This window comes from Acyrthosiphon pisum, chromosome A2, assembly GCF_005508785.2.
Source record: "Acyrthosiphon pisum isolate AL4f chromosome A2, pea_aphid_22Mar2018_4r6ur, whole genome shotgun sequence".
NCBI classification, from domain to species: Eukaryota; Metazoa; Arthropoda; class Insecta; order Hemiptera; family Aphididae; genus Acyrthosiphon; species Acyrthosiphon pisum.
The window spans coordinates 88,364,539-88,385,824 of record NC_042495.1 but is presented as its reverse complement, the minus strand read 5'-3'; the positions used below and the strand labels follow the sequence as shown (position 1 = coordinate 88,385,824).

Sequence of the window (21,286 nt, the reverse complement as noted above, 5' to 3'; positions counted from 1 at the left end):
GCATAGGGTATTTAAGACATTAAGCACATCAATAAAAACATTATAATCGCACTGAATCGCTCCACAAATATTGTTGACCTAATTTTCGTTTTCAATGTCTGTGTAGTAAAAAATAATCGTTATGGATATTAGTCCTTCACAATTATTTTACATAAAATATTAATTGTCGAGTAATTATTATTATACCTATAATAGGTACCTACTCTGACGATATTTCCAAATTGTACAATTTTAATTAATTAATGTTAATAACCAAGTACTTTTTATATAGGTATTATATATAGGTACTCTGACGATTTTTTACAAATGATGACATTTTAATTAATTATATAATGTTAATTACTAAAATTTCAAAATAATCGTATATATGCGTAACTAACCACTTATAATGGACTATTATCCTAAGTTCCTAAAGTTTAATACATCTGGAACTACTCGTTCAAATTTTGATTTATATAAATCAAAATGTTCAAAATAATTACCCACTTAAGGATTAACAATAAAAAATTTGAATCTCCTTAAATGATAAAAAAAGAATCCAAGTAGCAATTTGAAAATATTATGTCTCCATAATACTTAAAAATTTTAAAAATTATAATTCAAATAAATTCATTGTTGGAGGAAAAAATGCAGAGAATCACTCTGTATATTATATCACATAGTTAATCATTAGTGCAATAATTATATGAATTTTTTTTTGTGTTTCTCATTAGTGCGTGCATATTCACTGAATATTCTACAGGTATATATATAATAATATTATATTATATTGCATATACCTATGCATGGGCGCCCGCAGGGGGGTGTCAAGGGGACCATTGCCGCTTCTGGAAATTGTTTAACTGCACGTACTTTAATATCAATATCGCTATAGCTAATATTAGATTATAAATAATTTTTATCTTGCCCCGGGTAGGATTTTATCCTGCAGGCGCACTTGCCTATATATTTGTGTGATTTTCATCTGGTGAGTCTCGTAGTTAAGTCGAATGTAATTTAAATTAAGTAATAATCTAAAATGTTAGGCAATAGACGATAAGCCGCGTCAAAACTAATTCATAGGGAGTCATTAAACGACGTATTAACATTTAACATCGACAAATTATATGGTTTGAGTTTAATTCGTAAAAATAAGCATCACGCACGAGCATCCATATAATTCCCAAACTACCAAATTTATATGTTAGATTTACATAATTCATTGAAAGAAACTAATGTATTTACATAGGACGCAATTGCCAATTAGTATAGTCATTTAAATTTCTTCTGACGCAATTAGCGTATTTGTTAAATATTATAATGGGACCCAATTCTGATATTCAATGTTTATGATGTACCTACGTAAATAAACATTGAATACCAACTTTTAAGTTTGTCACCCAAGAATTGACGAATTAAATGTTTAGGTTCACCAATCTCAAGTATCACACTGATTTGTTTTGCTTATTATTATTATCTATAGTAGCTTTTTTTATTTAAATACCTAAATAAAACTGTTGAATTTTTAATGAAGTAAATGTATATTTTTTAATAAAATGGTAACGCTTAAAATAAACATAATTTAGTAGCTCGTTAACATAAGTTCGTGTCACCATTTATTCAGATATGAGTTAGGGTGTCTTCGTGAAAAAAAGGTTGAAAACCACTGACCTATATATTATGATATTATACTAGTAGGGTTGAGTGGGTGCTATATTTCCAAATAGATTTCCCCTTCCGAGACCCGCTCGTTTCGTGACTATATTATAAATGTAGCGTTATGAGTATGAAATATTTCACATGAAATTTTCACTTTGAAATGTTTCAAACTTGAAACTCACAGCCTTCTTCAAATATTTCAATGAAATATTAAAAAATATATCATTTTCATTTTTTTCTTCACAAAATCATTACTAGTTGGTGACACTGATTTCATAGCTGATTAGTGATTACTGATTACCAATATTTAGTTTCCCGATCATGATGTAGAGAATATACCTATACTCTTTTTCAAATGAGAACGCACCGGGCGGCGGACGAAAACCGGTCGAAACGCGCGCATGGCCTCCCCACTCCCGACAGTTTCAGCTGTCGTAGGTGGTGCCACCTTGTATAATAATAATTATAATAATAATTTAACATTCTGTATGCCCGGCGGCGTCGAAAGTAGCCGATCATTGGCGACTAATCAGAAATTAATTACTAATTTTGTGGGAGGGGCTTGTGGTTCCGCCTCTGATAACGATGCGCGACCCGGTGCGTTCTCATTTGAAAAAGAGTATATGTATTGATAAATGTATTATATATTAATAATAGTTACTAAGTAGGTTTATAGGGATCTTATAAATTTAAAATGCGTATTTTATTTGAATTATAATAGTGACTCTGGTTATAACTATATATAATTAGTAATTATAAAATATTAAATAAATGTAAATTAAGAAATTTATAACTTAGTTCATGAGTTTTGAAACTTTTTAAATGTGTTTATATGAATTATTATGTAATTTGTATAATGTACTCCGTAAGAAATGTTTCTATAACATTTTCCACTTAACACATCTTAACTAAATATAGTTACTGTAATTTCTACTACACCTAATTTTAAATTAAAATTAGTGTTTATTATTTTTCATTAGAATGAAATATTTCAAAAAAAATAATTTCATAACATTTTAGAACCCTTATAATAATATAATATGTATATTATTTTGCGGTAAATCCTTATACATTGTATCTCATAATGTGTATCTCAATGATATACGCTGTTTTATACTATACTGCGTATAACCTATATTGTAATATTGTAAACCACCATACCCCCAACTCCCCGGAGTTCGGGGTGTTAAAAATAATAAACAAATAAATCGTGCCCCACAAACTGTCACTGATTTCCGGATTTCCCTTGCAGGTATGGCGACCACCGGCTAGCGATGGTGCCCACGTCGGTATTGGTGTTGTGCGGCCTGCTGTCGGCCTTCTCCGTGGACCCGGCATGGTCTGCCAGCGGCCCGGTCATTCAGCAATGTCCCACGCACGGCGAGATCGCTCCTTGCGTGTGCACGGTGAAGAAGAATGGCGGTTTGGACATACTGTGCGAGTTCACCGACCTGCAGCACATATCCAAGACGATGGCCGTGCTCAAGGGCAAACCGTCGCTGGTCATATTCTACCTGAAGCTCCGACACAACAACCTGCCCAAGTTGCAGGGTTTCGTATTCCTGGGCATGGACATCCGGCACCTGACCATACACAACAGCACGCTGGCCGTCGTCGAGGAGTCGTCGCTGAGTTCCATCGGTGAGCATGACGACGATGACGATTTTTCGTACGTCGGTTATCGAAAACGGTGCTCTGATTGTGGGGGTGGGGGGGGGGGGCGTCGTCGTTGCGGGTCAGAGTATGGTATGACGGATAACATTGAATTAAGTCCCAAATATTGAATTGATTCCCACGAATACTTTTGGGTTATCGGAGTGGAGTCCGACCAATATTGTTAGGTTGTTCGAGTAGAGTCCCTTCAGCCTTACCCAGGACACACCACGTGGAATAGTCTCCCAAAAAAATGTAGTTATGACATTTTATCCATACGGACTCAATTCAAACTTTTTTAGCGTTGACTCAATTCGATATCACCCGGTGGACTATCGGCTTACGGTTACCCCACGGACGTGTTACGAAACAAAATCGTTTCAAAACACATAAATTAGGTATATCGTTATATTTATAAATACATAAAAAGTGTTGGAGTGCGCGTGGATGAAGTGAAACTTCTTTCAGAGTCATTCAACCGATAGAATATTAGGTTTGTATTGTAATAAAATATAAAAATAAAATTTTCAATTTAAATTAATATTTTATTACCTATAATTATTATCATACAAAGATAAGACAAAGGGAAATTTAAAATTAATTCAGAGTTATTGTACTATCATATGGTGGTACGATTATGACCCTAAATCGATCGGCTATAATTTATGAATTCAAATAAGTAAAAATGAGATCATAATTTTGTTCTGATAATTCACAACTGGTATACCGATTATTCAAGGATTGACAGACACGGCGACACAACATTTTTCATTTTCCGACGGTGGCTGTAAACAAAATTAATTAAATTTTTTTTCGGCAATGCAAACAAACCAACGTGTTTCAGTTATAATAGCAGGCAAGTCCAAATTGTTTCACTTCAATAAATAATGTAATACATATTAAAATAATAATATTCTGTGCAGCGCGGATTTTTAAGTAAATAAATAATTTTATTGAATGTAGATTTCATAATCGCGATTAAAAAAACGAACTCGTTACGTCATAAGCAGGGTTACGATTTTTATGAATTTGAAAGTTTTTTTTCCCTTGAGGCCGAATTGATTGGTTGTCAGATATGTCCACGATTTAGATTATTCTCGATTAAATAGCACAACTTTGCTTGCATATTTTGAACATAACGCATATAATTGCATAATTTAATTTTTAATGGTATTTATTTAATGAACGTCTATAACTAAATTGTTTTATTTGTCAAATTGTTGGAAATTTACCATCTTATCTTGGTCAGACGACCAATAGGATTACCTATAAATTGTTTTGGTTTTTCATTAGTACGACAAGTTTCAATCAATATAAATCCATTATTAGTTCTCATCTCCAGTCATTCGTGTTTTAAAATTTGAAAGAATATAAAATATCATTACAGCAATATTCAATGTAATAATAACAACTAATAATTAATAATAATTCTATATAAATAATAAACAATTATTAATTAGTAGTTTCTGTTTCAATTAGTTTCTGATTTTTATGTAAAAAATATTAAATATTGAGTAAAACTAAAAAAAATTGTTCTTTTCATATTTTGGTAAATAAAATTCATAATTAACAATTTTTTATTGCATATGAGTCACGAGTCACCCTAAATAAAAAAAAACATATTCATTATTATTACATATTTTTGCATATTTTGTTGAATAATTCATATTTTTTTATTTACCTATTTACAAACATATTGACAAAAATCATTACCCTCAAGGTATAATTGACGATTCAATCTATTATTTGTTGTGAAGCGTAATAGAAAACGTCTTAACTCGAAATAAATAAGATAAAATATGTAAACGATTTTTTGAGATTACCAAATCTGTTATACAGCCTAGTATTCTAGTGACTAGTCCATTTCTATTTAGAACTTTTCTTCTTATATGATTCAAATAACTTTAAAACGATAATATTGAATAAAACCTCGAATAAAACCTAATTATATAATAGTCAAGGTCCACACCCTTCTGCACACTCCACAGCAACCACGTGGTTTGTGCATTAGCCATTTTATCTTCAACTTCCCCAAATTATCATCACAACACGCGCCCAAAATGTATCGTTCTTTATTCAAAATATAATCTGCCCCCCCCCCCAAAAAAAAAAAAAAACGAGTTATCTATATAAATAATTATGGACCATATGATTATCAAATAATATAATCGTAGTTAGCAATTTTCACTACGTCATTTAAAATTTAAAACCATCCGTCGAGCAAACGAATCCGACCTCTATCACGATCTCGTCAGTTGTTTCATTGACATACCCGCCCACATAATTTTGGGCCCGGGGTCAAACAATTTTAGAGGACCGTAAAAATGATCAAAATATGATGATAATACCGTCTTCAATGCTTATATTTGTACTTACATTTATATTTGCTCAGACGGTCAAATTATATGAGTATATACGACTTCAACTGACGACTGTACAACTTTTCGTACAAAAACGACGTAAATACAATTTGTTTGGCTCCAGAAGTGGCACACTATTGTTTGATATCCGTTGTAGGCCCGTGGCCATGCTCCCTCCCCCGGGGACGTCTGTGTTGAGTGTTTTGTTTAAATAGATTATAAAATTTCACAATATTTTTTTACTAAGTACGGTTTACATCTCAACAGAAGCCAAGCACATAAATGATATTATACTGTATATTATAAATTCGTGTACGTCGTAATATAGCAATGCACGGACTTCCGGTTTTCTGAACACTATAGTATATTATATTATATTTTATTGAATGGGTACTCTAAATTGTACGCAAGACGACTTACAGCGTTCACGTGCGTTTTTCATTTTTTTTTTTTGTTCGTTAGTTATAACTTATAACCGAGTTTATATTATAACTTGTGAAACGAACACACACACACCCCCTACTCACCCTTGTCGACACTTGAAAAGCTTACACCGCGGGACATCCTGTACGTGGCGTGGTGGAGATGTTATAATCAATACGCGATGTCAAGCACGAGTCATCGTCAACACTCAAACGTAAAACACACCCTCATATTATAAATTTATAATATATAATATATAATGTAGTACGGTATTATATTGTAGTGAAACGAATATTATTATTATTATTATAATGATTGACATGCAAATGTCGACGTACTTTATTATAATATTATAACAGACCATCAACCGACTGCGTAATAATATTATATTTTATTGGATTTCGTATGCGGTATTATTATTATTATTATTATTATTGAATTCGATAAGACCCGCTAGTGTGTCGAGTACGATTTTACGTTTTGTCGATCTGATTTGCGAATAGTTTCGGAAAGTTGAACACGTCCCATCAAACATACTGCAAAACATCGCGAGAATGTCGAAAACATCTACGGGTACGATTAATACATCATATTGCCTACTTCGCCGTCCCCCAACGTAGCTCGAACATATTCAACCCATCGAAAACTTTAAACGATTCTTTTTATTTTAGTCCGTAAAAGTTCTCGGCAATAACAACACTTTCAAAAGTACCAAACTCGATGTGTATATATGTCTGACAATTTTCCAAAACGCTTTTATCGCGTACCTGTGAAATATCAAAATTCGAACACCGACTTTTTTCACATCGACGTTTTTCGACCTCGTTATTGATTTTTTTAGTTTTCCTAATTAATATTCATTTTCCCCGTTGAATCCTTATTCTGTTTGGTTATTTACAAAGAGCTGCCGACTTTTAATAAAATAATAACAATGTTATTCGGAGTTCGTGTTTTTAAAAACGTATATATACGTATACGTTTTGAAAATAACTTTTCTATAATTTAAATTCATCTGTGAAGAATATTCCCTGCGGAGCCATAGATTTTTATTATTAGATTGTCACGTCTTCCTTAAAGGTTTATATTTTATAAATTTATAAACAACAATACTCGTTGATCATCCTTCGCGTGAGATTGTTGGACTCGGCTCGACATTACGCAACCCGCACTATTGTTAAAGCAAACAAATATTTTAATGCTAACTGACTGTACTAAATAAAGCGCAAATGAAAAATTATTGTAACCAACGAACAGAGTTAGTTGTCGCTGTGAATAAAAGTATATTATATTATTATATTGTATGTTTAAATAAAAACAGACTTTATATTATATACTAATAATAGTGTCTGTAACAAATCGTAATTTTTTTTTGTTAGCTTAAATAAATTCAAATTTACGTTACCGGGTAAATCAGTCGTTATTTAATATTGCTTCGACACAAATGTTAGGTAGTTTTTCAAATAACCTCGTTCGTAAGCCGTGTACACGGTTTTAAATCTCGTATCACAGTAATAATTCCTCAAACACTTTTTTCACAGTCTGCACCCTAACTTGATATATAATATTCATACGTTTGTCCGTGTCTATACAGGAAAAGCACTCACCCAATTAGATCTGTCTCAGAATTCGTTAAGCAGCGTACCGACTCCGGCGTTGAAGAGCTTAGATCGATTGCTGATATTCAATTTAAACCATAACAAAATCAGCGCCATCCACGCAAACGCTTTCGAGGGGATGAGCACGCTGGAAATATTGACCTTGTACGAAAATCGGCTCACTAACATCGAGGCCAATGCGTTCGCCGGAACAGAGAAGTAATTTCGTAGCATTTTTTGATGATGGTATTTCGTTGAGTAATAATAATATCGTTTTAATCGGTCCGCAGGAAACTGAAACGATTGAACATCGGTGGTAACGAATTGAACCGAGTACCGAGCGGAGCTCTGCAGACGATGGACAACCTAAAGAAATTAGAAATTCAAGAAAATAAGATTACGTCAATCAGCGAAGGCGATTTCATAGGTAATTATCGTTACTTTTAAAAATTATAATACACGAGGACAACTCTAACACATTATATTATTATAATATTACTTTAGTTGATTATTCAATATAAAATCATTTTGGTATACGCTAATTCGTCAAAAATTATTATAGTTGACTATAAACGTTTGAACGAAACACGGCTTTTATCGAGTTATCTAAGTTAAATAGATTTAATATTAATAGCTGCTAAGATAATAATTTATTACCTACACAGCACACATGACACACATATTAAGCCATGTTTGTTAAATTAAAGCATTCGTCGTATGACATCCGTCGCTTTTGTATGTTTTATTAAAAAGAGTTTCAATGTTATTTTTCTCAAGAATCGAGAGCCCTTAATCGTGTACTGGTGTACAGGACTTTTATCATTCTTTTTACAAGAGCACCTATACATTTTGTTTAAAAGTATTGAATTTATATTCTTATCCATGAATCGCTTTTAACTTTAGGTACCTACTCTGAAGTATTATTAACGTGGTTCAGAGATAATATAGTCTTGAAAAAAACGTTTTAAAGATGTATAATATGTAGGTACTCATTATGAATTAAAACAATGATTAATGAACGAGTTCCTTACAATGTTTGTTTTAAATAATTTTAAAAGACAATAAGCATTTTTTATAATTCCTTGCCACTTGTAAAACAAGAACAATTATTCGTATATCTACCCACCTACCGAAAAAAATAATGACATTAATAATAATACTTTATATGTAGCACACAATAATTACGTAATAATAAATTAATTACAGATATATAGCTACAACACTCCATGTAAATCCAGATTGTGATGGGAGAGTTAAGTTCTAAACATAATTTTTGTGTACAAATAATTTAAAATCATCTAGTGTTTTAAAATGATATCCATTATTATTAGGAAGGTACATTTTGTACATACTAAGGTACTCGACTCACAATAGTTGAACATTGTGATCCAAAAGTTGGCTTACTATTCGCTACATAAATTATAATTAAGGTTTATAGACTAATTATTTATCAAAACTGGATACATTTAGTTCACATAGTATGAGCTTTGTAATGTATAAAACTATAAAGTACAGATTTATCCAGTAAAAATGTGATTTAACTATTAACAACAGTTGTTGTTTTTAATTTCTCTAGCTGAATCTATATGAACAACAACAATCCATAACAGATTGTACTAAGAATATCATATCATAATTCTTTGCGTATAAATATTAGAATAATGTTTAACATTTTCGAGCGATAATAATAATCGAATAATAACAATTATAATGTAATACAATATCTCAAGTCTAAAATAAAAATCTGTTTTTCGATAAATTATAAATAATAAATGCAATCATTATAAATAATAAATGCAATCATTATAATATTCATTATTAATAATTACGACTAGAATTTTAATAAATATTACAACTGCAATGGCGGTGGCTTTTTTTTCCACTCTTTTCGTGTCCACCGAGTATACTTTTCAGCTAAACTCATAATAATTACTGACGTTCTTATTACCCAACAAATTCAGTCTGTAAAAAAAAATACTACCGTTGGGCATAATTTGTATATTTTATCATTTAAGGTTTACAAACACTGGATATGCTGATCCTAGCACACAATTATCTCAAACATATACCTGCCAAAGTGTTTCGACATTTGCCGCTACTGAATTCATTGGAGTTGGACGGAAATCAAATATCGAGCATTGATGAAGAGGCTTTTTTTGGTTTGGAAGGTAAGAACGTGATATAAAAATAAAAAATAATGATATATTATTCAAAACATTTTATGACAAAACGACGAAAATTACAGACGACTTTTCGTATACCAGGCAGGTATTGTAGGTAATCATGTCCGCCATTTTAAAAGATTATACAAGTAATATATTTTCGGGGAATTCTGAATGCCTTGAGTGATGAGATAATTGAATTTTCATCACGCAGTTCTCGACGACCATAAAACATATAATAATATATTATAAACCACTCGAGTATAAAAATATTTAAGTAGTTGTTGTCGCGTTAAGCACATCAAAAGGCGAATATGTTTACCGTGCTCTCAAAAAGCTCAAACGTAACGACGTGAAAAGGTAATTCAACAACAACAACGACGACAACAACTATAAATGTGACACCTTATCGACATAATATTATGATTTGCGCCGATACGGTATAATGTAGCAGTGGAAGACTTAAGTGCCTAAATGAGATTAGAAAAAAAATTTGTATCGTACGAAAGCATCAAAATCCTAAATAGGTACGTATGTGCCACGATTAATAGATATTAATTAACAGATATAATAGATCGAAAAAATCGAAAAATCAACCGATTTATTAAAACTATAATTTTATAACTATAGTTTATCAATTTCTATTATATTTTTTGACAACTTTTTTTGAGATCAACATTTTTAAATAACTATTTATATAAAATATTAATTTTGGCGCAAATATGATATGTTATTTTTGTACCTTTGGCGCTTATGTCATTATAGCCGTATATAATTTCTCGATAAGGATAGTAATTATGTAGTATTATAAAAACGACTAATTATACACGCCATGTGTGTAGAATAGTAATCGTTAGGGGAATCATATTTTTTGTCATCCGTCGAAATGGTTATCATTTCGATATGATGTTGAGGAAGGTACGTCCATAAATTTTAAATATATGGATCCGCCACGCCGCCTACACAGCACGCGTGGCGGGAGTATTTATATATTTCACATTACGCTCCGGTTACACTTTAACACGACTTCGGTATATATGATTGTAATATGCGTATAAAATAAATTCAAATGTACCTGTTTAATACGTACTACTGCAGCGATACCAAATAAATCAGACCGGGATTAAGGTCCATTGAATTAATGTTCTTTTGTCGCGACGTTTGCATAATATAATCTTTCAGCGGAAGAAGATTCCGAATTTATGCGAAAGGAAATCATAATTGTGAATTTACTTCTTGCAATAAAATATGCAAAACCACGACAGTCTAATGTAATTGTGGAATATTAAACAATAATAACATGGAGAAAAAAATTGCCGAACAGCAAAATAATGTGAACGGAGGATTTTTACTCACTCGTTATAATATTAAACTAAGCGGTCGTAAATTTCCCGGCGAAAAGAGCCGTTCGGATCAACATCGCAGCTATCATGATGGTAGCCGGTATAAGTAATCGCTTTTACAGCGGTGTGTGGAAACATTTGTCGGTATACCTGAAAAATTCCCACAAGAACAGTTTCAAAACTTAGACAACGGAGATAATTCGATCACGGATAAGAAAAACGCACAACACAGACAGTTTTCAAGTCGAAAATCACTATACAATAATACACTGCACGCTGAACGATATACATGTAAGCAACGTCATATCGAACAGACATTATGGCTTTTTTGTTTTTAACTTCGAGCCGTTCAGTTTCCTGCAGAAGTTGAGAGTAATATATTATAAGATATAAACACACATCAAGTTCAGATATGCGTGCAGCGCCGCCGAAAAGGCGGGAAAGCTTAAACACGACTTAAAAATTGTCAAAATTCCGCACGACGCTCCCACACGAAAATATTAAACAGTCGACGGCAGATTTATCTTAATTATTTTTCCTTATAACCACCGAAAAAGTTAGAAATAAAAAAAGAAATACGAGAAATTAACATTTTTTTAAGTATTAAAATAATAATAGGTATAAAGATATTTTTTTCTTCATTTTCAAATCCATCTATGGTAGTGGTTGCTCGCACTCTCGATTTAATACCTAACTCTATACATATACATTTAATTAAGTCAAATTAGTTAAGTGATTTTCTCATGGTTTGCATAAATTATGGACTGCTGATTTCCTTATCACTACTTTTTGGAAACTCCGATATCAGAATATTGTAAATACGCCGCCCGAGGATAATAAATTATTCATGAAATCAACACCGCTAAAAAGTATACAATAAGGGTGTAGACGATCCACCCATCGCCTCACCCTTTACATACACCACTGGGCCGAGAATTTCCACATTTTCTAGAGGATGTTGGTTGGTTCGAAATGTGTGATTGTCTGAGTGTAGTTCGATAAACACTCGAATTCGTAATATTTATAATAAGAAGCAGCGTAGATTGGTGTGTCCTATTTTAGGTCACTCGAACCACTTATTCGAACTACACTCGGCAACGCAACGAACACGACTTACATAATTATGTAGGTATAATTTAATTAGAAATCGAATTACAATAATATTCGAACGCACATCGAAATCATGTCAAAACCTTTATATACAGAGTGATTCACAAAGCATGCACACCGCATTTTTCTTCAATAGCACAGTCATTCAAAATCTGATTTTTGAATTTTAAAATATACTTATAGGTACCATATTTTCAAATTCTTGAAATATTTTGTACTACTTATGAATAAGTGTCCTGTAGAGATACAAATGTATGCCTTTCAAATGAAAAACCCCATATTCTACTGTGAATTATTCAGCAGAAAATGTCGACGCCTGAAAATCTAAATTTAAACCAATGAAAGTTTTCATTTATTTATCTTATAGTAAGCCCATGATAATGGACATAGAAAATATGGGGTCCATGATGATTTGAACATTTTAGTAGATAGTATTACTCTATAAATATTTATAGTTAATAAAAATGGTCCAATTTTAATAAATATTAGATATTTTATATTTTTTTAAAACCATGTTTAAAGTCTATTTTATCCTCAATATAAACATTTTATTGACTGAGAAATTACACGTTTAAATTTTGACTCAAGTTTATCGAACTGAATTATCTATTAAAAAATTATCCACCAAATAATCTACAGTAGAAAATGTGGGTTTTCTCATTTGAAAAACAGAAAATTATATCACCGCAATACGCTTCATAAGTATAGCATAACAATTCTCAAGAATTTTAAAACATATAATATGGTATAATAGTATGTTTAAAAATAACGAAAATCTTGCTTTGAATAGATGTATTGTTAAAGGAAAAAATGGGAGTGGCTGGTGCTTGGTGAATCACTCTGTATTTCATATTATGAATTCAAATATTATAATATAATCTCGCGAGTCGCGATAGGTATAATAATCGATGTGTTGTACTCATTATTGGGTAGAATGCTACTGCAACGCATAAACCGCGTTGACAAACGCTGATGAATTGAGAATTTTTTTTTCATACAATATAATCGAGATCTCAACGCCGTTTTGTATACGTATATACGGATACCTATACCTACCAGATCTATAATACATAGGTACCAATATGTGTGTGTGTGTGTGTGTGTGTGTGTGTGTGTGGAGAGAGAGAGGGTGAGAGAATTATGGGGAGGGAAAAAACACTCGAGCAGCAAACCGGGGGCTTATATACGCAGAAAAAGAAAGGCGGGAAAAAACATATAAAAAAAAAAAGCTCGTTAAAAATAAATTACGAACTCCGCAGAAACGGATTTACAACGAACACCGTGGCGTATTCTCTGCAGAACGGACGTGTCAAAAGCACTGGGAGGGGGTTGAGTGAGAGAGGGGACAGAGCTTGTCCGTTTTCGTCCGCTTTTCGTTTGCGGAGAGAGCTCGAACGAGGTCCGGCGCAGGCGAGTCGCGGAGACGTGTACGCTCGGTGGTACGACGACGATGACTGAGGGGTGGTCGGTCGGAGAGACCGTAGGTCGGTGGGTGCGGCACGACCGGAGAGAGACCCGCGAGTATTATAATAATAATAATGATAATAATAATAATGATAATAATAATAATATTTAGTTGACGGCCACCATGATCTCTTTTTTCGGGACACGCTTCTCTGCTGGCATGGAAAGGAAATATGGTGTCGCGTTCTCGGCACTTCTCTTCCGGCGAAGAATTCGGAACAATATTCGTCAACCGCGATGGGGTGGTGATGGGCGCCGCGACGGTCTAGCTTGTCGTCGCCGAATGTAGTTAAAGTGTATATCATCATGAATCGTATTATACAAGTCTTGTTTCATGAAACGTACGAATTTAGCAGTATTTTTTAAAATATCAAGCACTTGGATACGTTTGAGAAGATTTGAGATTTTAAGTATATACAAACATATCCCCGTTGTGCCCGTCCGTTAGTTACCATTACGTCATAATATTACGATTGGTTAACATTGAGATATTTATTTATTTATTTACAATGTATTGCTTTGTAAATTAAATATTGGTAGGTAGTAAAAAGAAACATCACATATCGAAATAGAACATCCAACGTCTCAGTTACTTATCTGATACAATAAAATATTGAACACAGGGAATATGTTTTAAGAACAAGACATCTCCAATTAATACATTTTTTCAAAAAGCACTTAAAAATCTTTAAAAAATGAAAAAAAAATATATTTAGATCCAACTTCGATATTCGTATAAGTAGTGAAAATATTGTTAAAATCAAATTTGTATGATCTCAAAACCAAAAAATAAAGCTTGAAGATATCTTGTTATTGCACTAAAATAAAAAACCAGACACCTCCATTTTTATGACATCATATAAATGGATATGTCATAAAAATTATCCATTAAAATGTCAACAATAGCTGAGAAGTCTGGTTGTTGCACTAAAATAGAACCAGATATCTCCATTTATATGATATCTCTTGTGGGTATTTAACAATTTTATTTGTCTGGGTGTTGTACCAAACATAATTTTATTTAATGATTGTATTGTTATATGACTTTTAAAAAAACATTATTTTTTTAAAAACATAATCAATGTTGCAATTATATATTTTTTCAGCTCGTTTTTTAGTTATTATGTGTATAACAATCTATTTGATCTTAATTTAATTTAAAATGTTATAAATTAAAATAAACAAGTAGTAAGTATGTACATTGTACAAATACAATTATTAATGATAGTATCGTTATATGACTTTTAAAAAATCAAAATAAATTATTAATTGCTTATTTTGTTTTAAATATCATCAATGTTGTAAATACATTTTTGTTATCTGTTATCGAATCTGTATATTTATCCTACTTTTAATTCTAAACAACTTTGCCGGGGATATAGGGAGTTTGCTTTGGTTTATTTTGGACTGTTTTACCCCGGAAATTTGTATTTTTACACTCCATTAGCTGAGAAATTTTTTCCTCAGATAACTTAACCCGGATTCGCCAGCATACTACAGTTTCAACAGTTTATCATAGGTACCTACATATTATATACATATTGGTACAAGCGAAGCACGCCACTCCCACACCACCCTACACGTGTGTCATCGTGTGTCCACCGATCGATAAAAGTGTAATTATATATCGTTCCGGCCTACGGCCGGTGCACCTCCTATGGTCCTACCATATTATTATTACAGTGCCGTTAGCTATGGTTATACACCGCGTGGTGTAGTAATATAAGAGTCGCAATAAAACGATGTATTATGTCACTTTACGACCAGCCATTATCAGTTGGCTCAAACATGTAGGTACACGAATGTATATTATACACCTACGTATGCGTGTGTTTGTGTACACGTTTTAGTTCTCGTTGACTTAACGACTGGCCATAAACTTTTCCCGGTGGAATACATTTGTCCTAGGAACCCGATTCCCATTTGAAACTCGAAAACTACTTACCCGCGTCGACTTTAGCACCAGATATCACCAGCAATTATCTGCACAAAAGGGACGTTTTTCTGAGCCGTCACCGAATGAATTCGTATTGGCCGTGTTTTCCACCCAGCAACTCAAACTTTTTCCTAAAAATATTTTGATGCCCCGAACGTAAAAATGACTACCGGACGTTAAACGAACTCAGTGCATTCTTAGTATATTATATTGTATACACATCACAATCATGACATTTCCTACTTCAATTGTATTATGTCAACAAAAAAGACGTCTTCTTAGAAAAACATCGTAATAATACGCTATTCGTACGGAAGAAGTCGTTGTTTTCTCGTCCATTCCGTTTAAGACATTGTTTATTTTTTAATGATATTGTTAAAAATTCAAAGCGTTTGCTGTTACCTAGTAGTCTGTTTTTAAACTCTAACAAGTTACACCGACTGAATCCTAATTGAAATCAGAGTACATTTCAGTTAATTATAATATCGTTGGCTCGAGATGTATTGATACAATTAAAAAAATGTCTAACCCAGGAGAAAACGTCGAACGTAGAAAACTCATTTTCTTTCGTACAATCATAAACCATAATATAATATCGCAGTCACTAATAATGGTTTAGGGGTTTTTAAATAAACAAACGAATAATTTATATTAATACATGACGCGTAGGTATATGTCCTGATGTGTTGAACAGACTACCAGTACCTACCTACCTACCTACTTATAATATAATACGGTCATATTATACGTGTATGGTTTTTTTTATGGTTTTTTAAACTATACTTTGCATATTCATGCAGTTTTATCCTCCGGCATTAAACCACGACGAGCTGCTGTGCACGTGGGTACCCCTATCCCCTGACCACCACCGCGGTCGACTTACACTTATTATAATATATTATATTATTATTACGACATAACGCCGAACACGCGTCAACCTTGCGGCGCGTGCATCGTCCGTATAAAAACATAATATATAAGACCGCTCAATTTCGGGCTGAATACGTAATCAAAGGCCGACGCCGACGTCCGTCTCGCCTCGAATTAGGTATTCGCCGTAAATAGTAATTTATATTTATAAAGTCCGCGTGAGTAACTAAATCAAAAATCGTAGGTACGTAGCTGGTAGGTACACGACCGCTATTCGCGTTTCTCATCCGGCCAGGATTCACCGCCTCGGGCAAATAATTCACACTTGTTGTTCGGTCTCGCGAATTTATATTCACCAAACGACGTCGAATACGGAGATGTATATGGATCGCGTACGAGCCCTGGACCGTGGGAGGGAGGGTGAATGATTTATATTGAGCTTTACGGCCGAATCACGTCTGGTGGTTGTCGGTCGGTACAGCGAAATGGACACTTATTTATTTTACGGTAGTTGCAGGCGGATCTACGGCTTCCTACTCGGCCGAGCAAGTGCTGACGACGATTCTTCTAGATATTAGACAGTGATGCGTTCATATTAGGTGCCTACTTATTTACATATTGTAAATTATGCGGAGATGTAAATTGTGTAAAATTGTATGCGTCGTTTTAAAAAAAAACCCCGTAATAGAAGATGTGGTAGTCTTGAAGTAAAGTATTAAATAATACACTCAAAGTATGTTGTTATTGTAATTGATAATAATGTTAACGACCCCGTCTCGGTCTTATAGGTACTGTGATAATGGATAACCGTATTTGTTGGTAGATTTCAAAGTCATGGACTGATAACGTAGAAAGGGAGAGAGAGAGAGAGGTCCGAGAACAACATTGTTAGAAAAAAATAGCATACAACTCAAGACCATGTATACCCATTAATAGCGAGAGAAAGAAAGATAGAGAGACAAAGAGAGGAAGACAGGGAGAGTGAGGAAGATGGATAGAAAGGATTTCAACGATAAAGATAACAATATATTAACATATTCAGAAAAAGATAGCATAAACTTTAGGTCCCATCACATGCACAGGTAGTGACTATCTCTTTCTAACTTAAGCGTATAACACTATAACAGGGTATTGAAGAAGAAAAAGGGGGTCAGCATGCTTGATGAGTCTGCAGTATAATCACTGACATTAACTAAGCGCAATACAAATCATTATTAATAACGGCCACTTTTTTCTGGATAATTCATCTCAAGCACGCTCCCCCGGGGCTCATCGTTACCATTAATATAATAAATCTATTAAAACTACGAATTTTGTCATTTATAAGCATAGGTAAGTAAATAAAGAACATAATATTTTCTATGATTTATATTTTTTTATACCGTTTTTTCATTATTCGACAAGTAGTGCTCTGCGCAGAAATACAAACTCCGTTTTCAAATGAAAACCAACCTATTTTTCTATAAATTATTATAGAAAGCTAATTTTCTTTTTTTTTTAATATTGGTTTATTTGAATTCTAAATCAAAATTTGAACGATTAGTTTCCGAGTTATTAAAATGTAAGTACTAAGGATAATAGTGCTTAAAAATGGTTATACAAAATACAAAATATAATATCTAAGTATGTAATATTAGATCTAGTGTTTATTATATAGTCATGCAAAATATGTAAATTATAAAGTTGAATTATATTAATGACTATAATTTTGTATACAACAAAGCCCCAATATCTTCCACGCCTATTTTAATGGACCTATCATCATTAGTAGGTAATTGCTCTGTAGAATAAATTTAGATACATCAAAGTTGTCAAATAAATTATCGGATTAATAAACATTTACAAGAAAAATGTGTAATTAACATTTGATAAAAATAAGTTGGTAACTGGACGCTCCTTAAATAGTTAAACGGTACTGTTGTTAAATCTAAAAATTTGAAAAATTACGGTCCTTTAGTACGTATTTTTAAATATTCCAAAAATCAGAATTCGAGTTATTTAATTATTAAAAAAAAAACAGTGGTGGATTGTCTGGTAAATTGCCCTTTATACATAATTTTAACGAAATGGTCGTATAATTTTTTAAGTTTTCAGATTATTTTTTTTTTTTATAGACATTTTCAATTTTGTCTATCTACAAAAGTAAATTAATCAAGTTCTCAATTACGTAAAAATATGTGAAGTATTGCCACTTGTGCCTCCACCACTCGTAGTTTTTAAACTAAATAATAATAATATACAATTCAATCCACCTATACGTAAATCTATCTGTTGGGGTGTGTTGGGGTGGTGATTTCAGATAAATATTTAAAATCAAAAACTACTATTATACTAAAATGGATTTCGTTTCTTCGAAAGGTTAGGAAATAGACGGCTTAATTATTTTAAAAATACAAACATTACAGATAAAAACGGCGTGACTGCAATGCATTATTATTACGTGAAAGAAAAAAACGCATACCCAAATTAGACTTAAATTTTATCGACAATGGAATACAAATTAATTTACAATGGAAAACAGACACAAATGGAAAATCCATTTAGGTCCGATCTGCGTGCAACACACACGCCTGCACACGTCACATATTGTATCTGCGGGTACACTAAGGTGGTTCTTATTTATAAGGTCAACATTTTTTTTTTAAATTGTATCCTATACACGGACGTTTTATAATTATTTAGGTGTATGCGACGATATACGTTTTATGAACGATGTGCCGTTATAACGAATCATTGAACATTGATCCACGCAAACAATAATAAATTATTACTTTGCACTGTAAATATGGTGTGCTTTTAGATGGAAAAGCTGCTGTTTGTGTTTCATATATGTTTGCCTAAACACCCGAAAGACCGATCCCCAGGGCTTGTTGTGATTTGTAAACGTATATTGTTTTTGACATTTATGATACTTATCAAACATTACGTACCTACATCTGTAGTTACGCCATTTATGCTCGCCACCCACAGACATGCAGACTGAAGCAAACCGCTGCAGAATAGTTCAGTGGCGTATTTAAGATTTTTTCTTTTTTTCACGTAGGATCCTCTTAATTTTCCGACGACACAAAGCTGCCGTGGGTTGTGTTTATGATCCCGTGAAAAAAATTGACATCGTTACGGGCCAATGAGGATGCCCTGGACCCCCCCCCCCTGAAATACGCCACCGCAATGGTTAAACGATGCCGTTTTGCCGGTTAAAAATTAATAAATGTACAAAATATTTATTGATAAACAAGCGCGAATGGATATCGAAACAGTTTGTAAATAATAGCATAATAATATTGATTTAACAAAATTTCATCAATACGATGACACACCCAACACGTATTGTACAACAACAATAAAATGCGCGAGGAAAATATAACAATAATTATTGTGCTTGTGCAGCTGGTAAGTCGTATCGTCATCACAGACCCATTACGAACGATTGTTCAACATACGTTTCTTGAAGCTTTCCGTAATAATATTTAACTCTAAACCTTTCCTGTTTGATCAGTGGTGCAGGTATAATATTGTGTTATCATAGTTGCTGTACCATCTTATCTATAATGGCCTCGACGGGAGACGTCAGTTATCGACAGTATCGATTTTATTTTTTCCATCCGAAGAATTAAATTATTATACACTATATCTAACAATAATCGATTTTAACTTTATTGATTGTATTTAATGTTGTAATAAACACGTTGACCAACCGACGTCTCTTTAAAATAACAAATAAACAGATTTATTAAATAAAACGTAATTTATAAAAATATAATATTTGATTGAAAACTAAAATAATGGAGACATCTTTTTTTCTTCAACGTTGCTCTGCAATTTATTAAAAACATAATATTTCTTATGAAAATTAAGACGAGTGAGTTAGATTTTATATAAAATTATTATAACATTGTAATTATAAAAGTTTTAGAAAATCCTTTATAGTATCTGTATAGGTACACTCGACGACAGAACATGTCAATATTGTAGGATAAATAATGTAAACCTATATACCTTTTTAAAGTGTATTCTCTACAAGAATAGTTTTAAAAGTTTTCCAACTTTAAGTCACGTTTTCTTTGGTCTTTATAAACAATGAGGAACATTTACCTAAGAAAACCATTTTTAGGATGAGAAAAATCATTACCTACCTATGGCAAAATAATTAAAAAACATCTCTATTCTCTATTGTAAGCGCTGTTAAAATAAAACACGACAAACTTGGTGCTTTATGCAATTCAAACGATCAGATATTTAGATTGATTCAACCCATATTTCCTCTAATAATGAATTTGTTCAAATTCTGATATTTTCAAATATACATTAGGTATATACTCTTAAAAACTTAGATCTTTTGTACCATTTATTGAGTATCCTGTGGATATACAAACTTATACTTTTCAAGTCTAACAACTTCTTGTTTTAAATTCTGAAAAAAATGATCTTTTTGAAAATTGTCTTGTATATAAATCGAAATTTGAACGAGTTGTTCCTACGATACTAAACTTTAAGTGCTAGAAATAATGGTCCTTAAAAACAATTTTACATTAAATATAAAACATAAAATGTAATGTTTAGTCGTGTAAGTACCTACTTATCACTCTCGTAAAATGTTTAAAAATAATAAAATTCTAATAGATTAATTATATTGTTTACTGTAATTTTAAAATCACCAAAGCTCCAAAATTATGTTAACCTATATCAGTCATGTACAACTATAGTGTTATTCTTAATATCTAAAGGTTAA

General features: G+C 32.4%; 1 protein-coding gene across 4 annotated transcripts in view; it reads left to right on the top strand.

The window, feature by feature from the left end:
• The window catches only part of LOC100159244 (leucine-rich repeats and immunoglobulin-like domains protein 2), a 145,802-nt gene that overhangs the window by 109,206 nt on the left and 15,310 nt on the right, over positions 1-21,286 (top strand). For all 4 annotated transcript variants that reach the window (XM_003241560.4, XM_001943421.5, XM_008180504.3 and 1 more), the window contains 4 exons: positions 2,891-3,279; positions 7,666-7,888; positions 7,960-8,096; positions 9,685-9,837. In XM_003241560.4, the coding sequence (XP_003241608.1) occupies positions 2,913-3,279; positions 7,666-7,888; positions 7,960-8,096; positions 9,685-9,837 (880 nt within the window). In that variant the 5' untranslated portion in view covers positions 2,891-2,912. The remainder of the gene's footprint in view (positions 1-2,890; positions 3,280-7,665; positions 7,889-7,959; positions 8,097-9,684; positions 9,838-21,286) is intronic.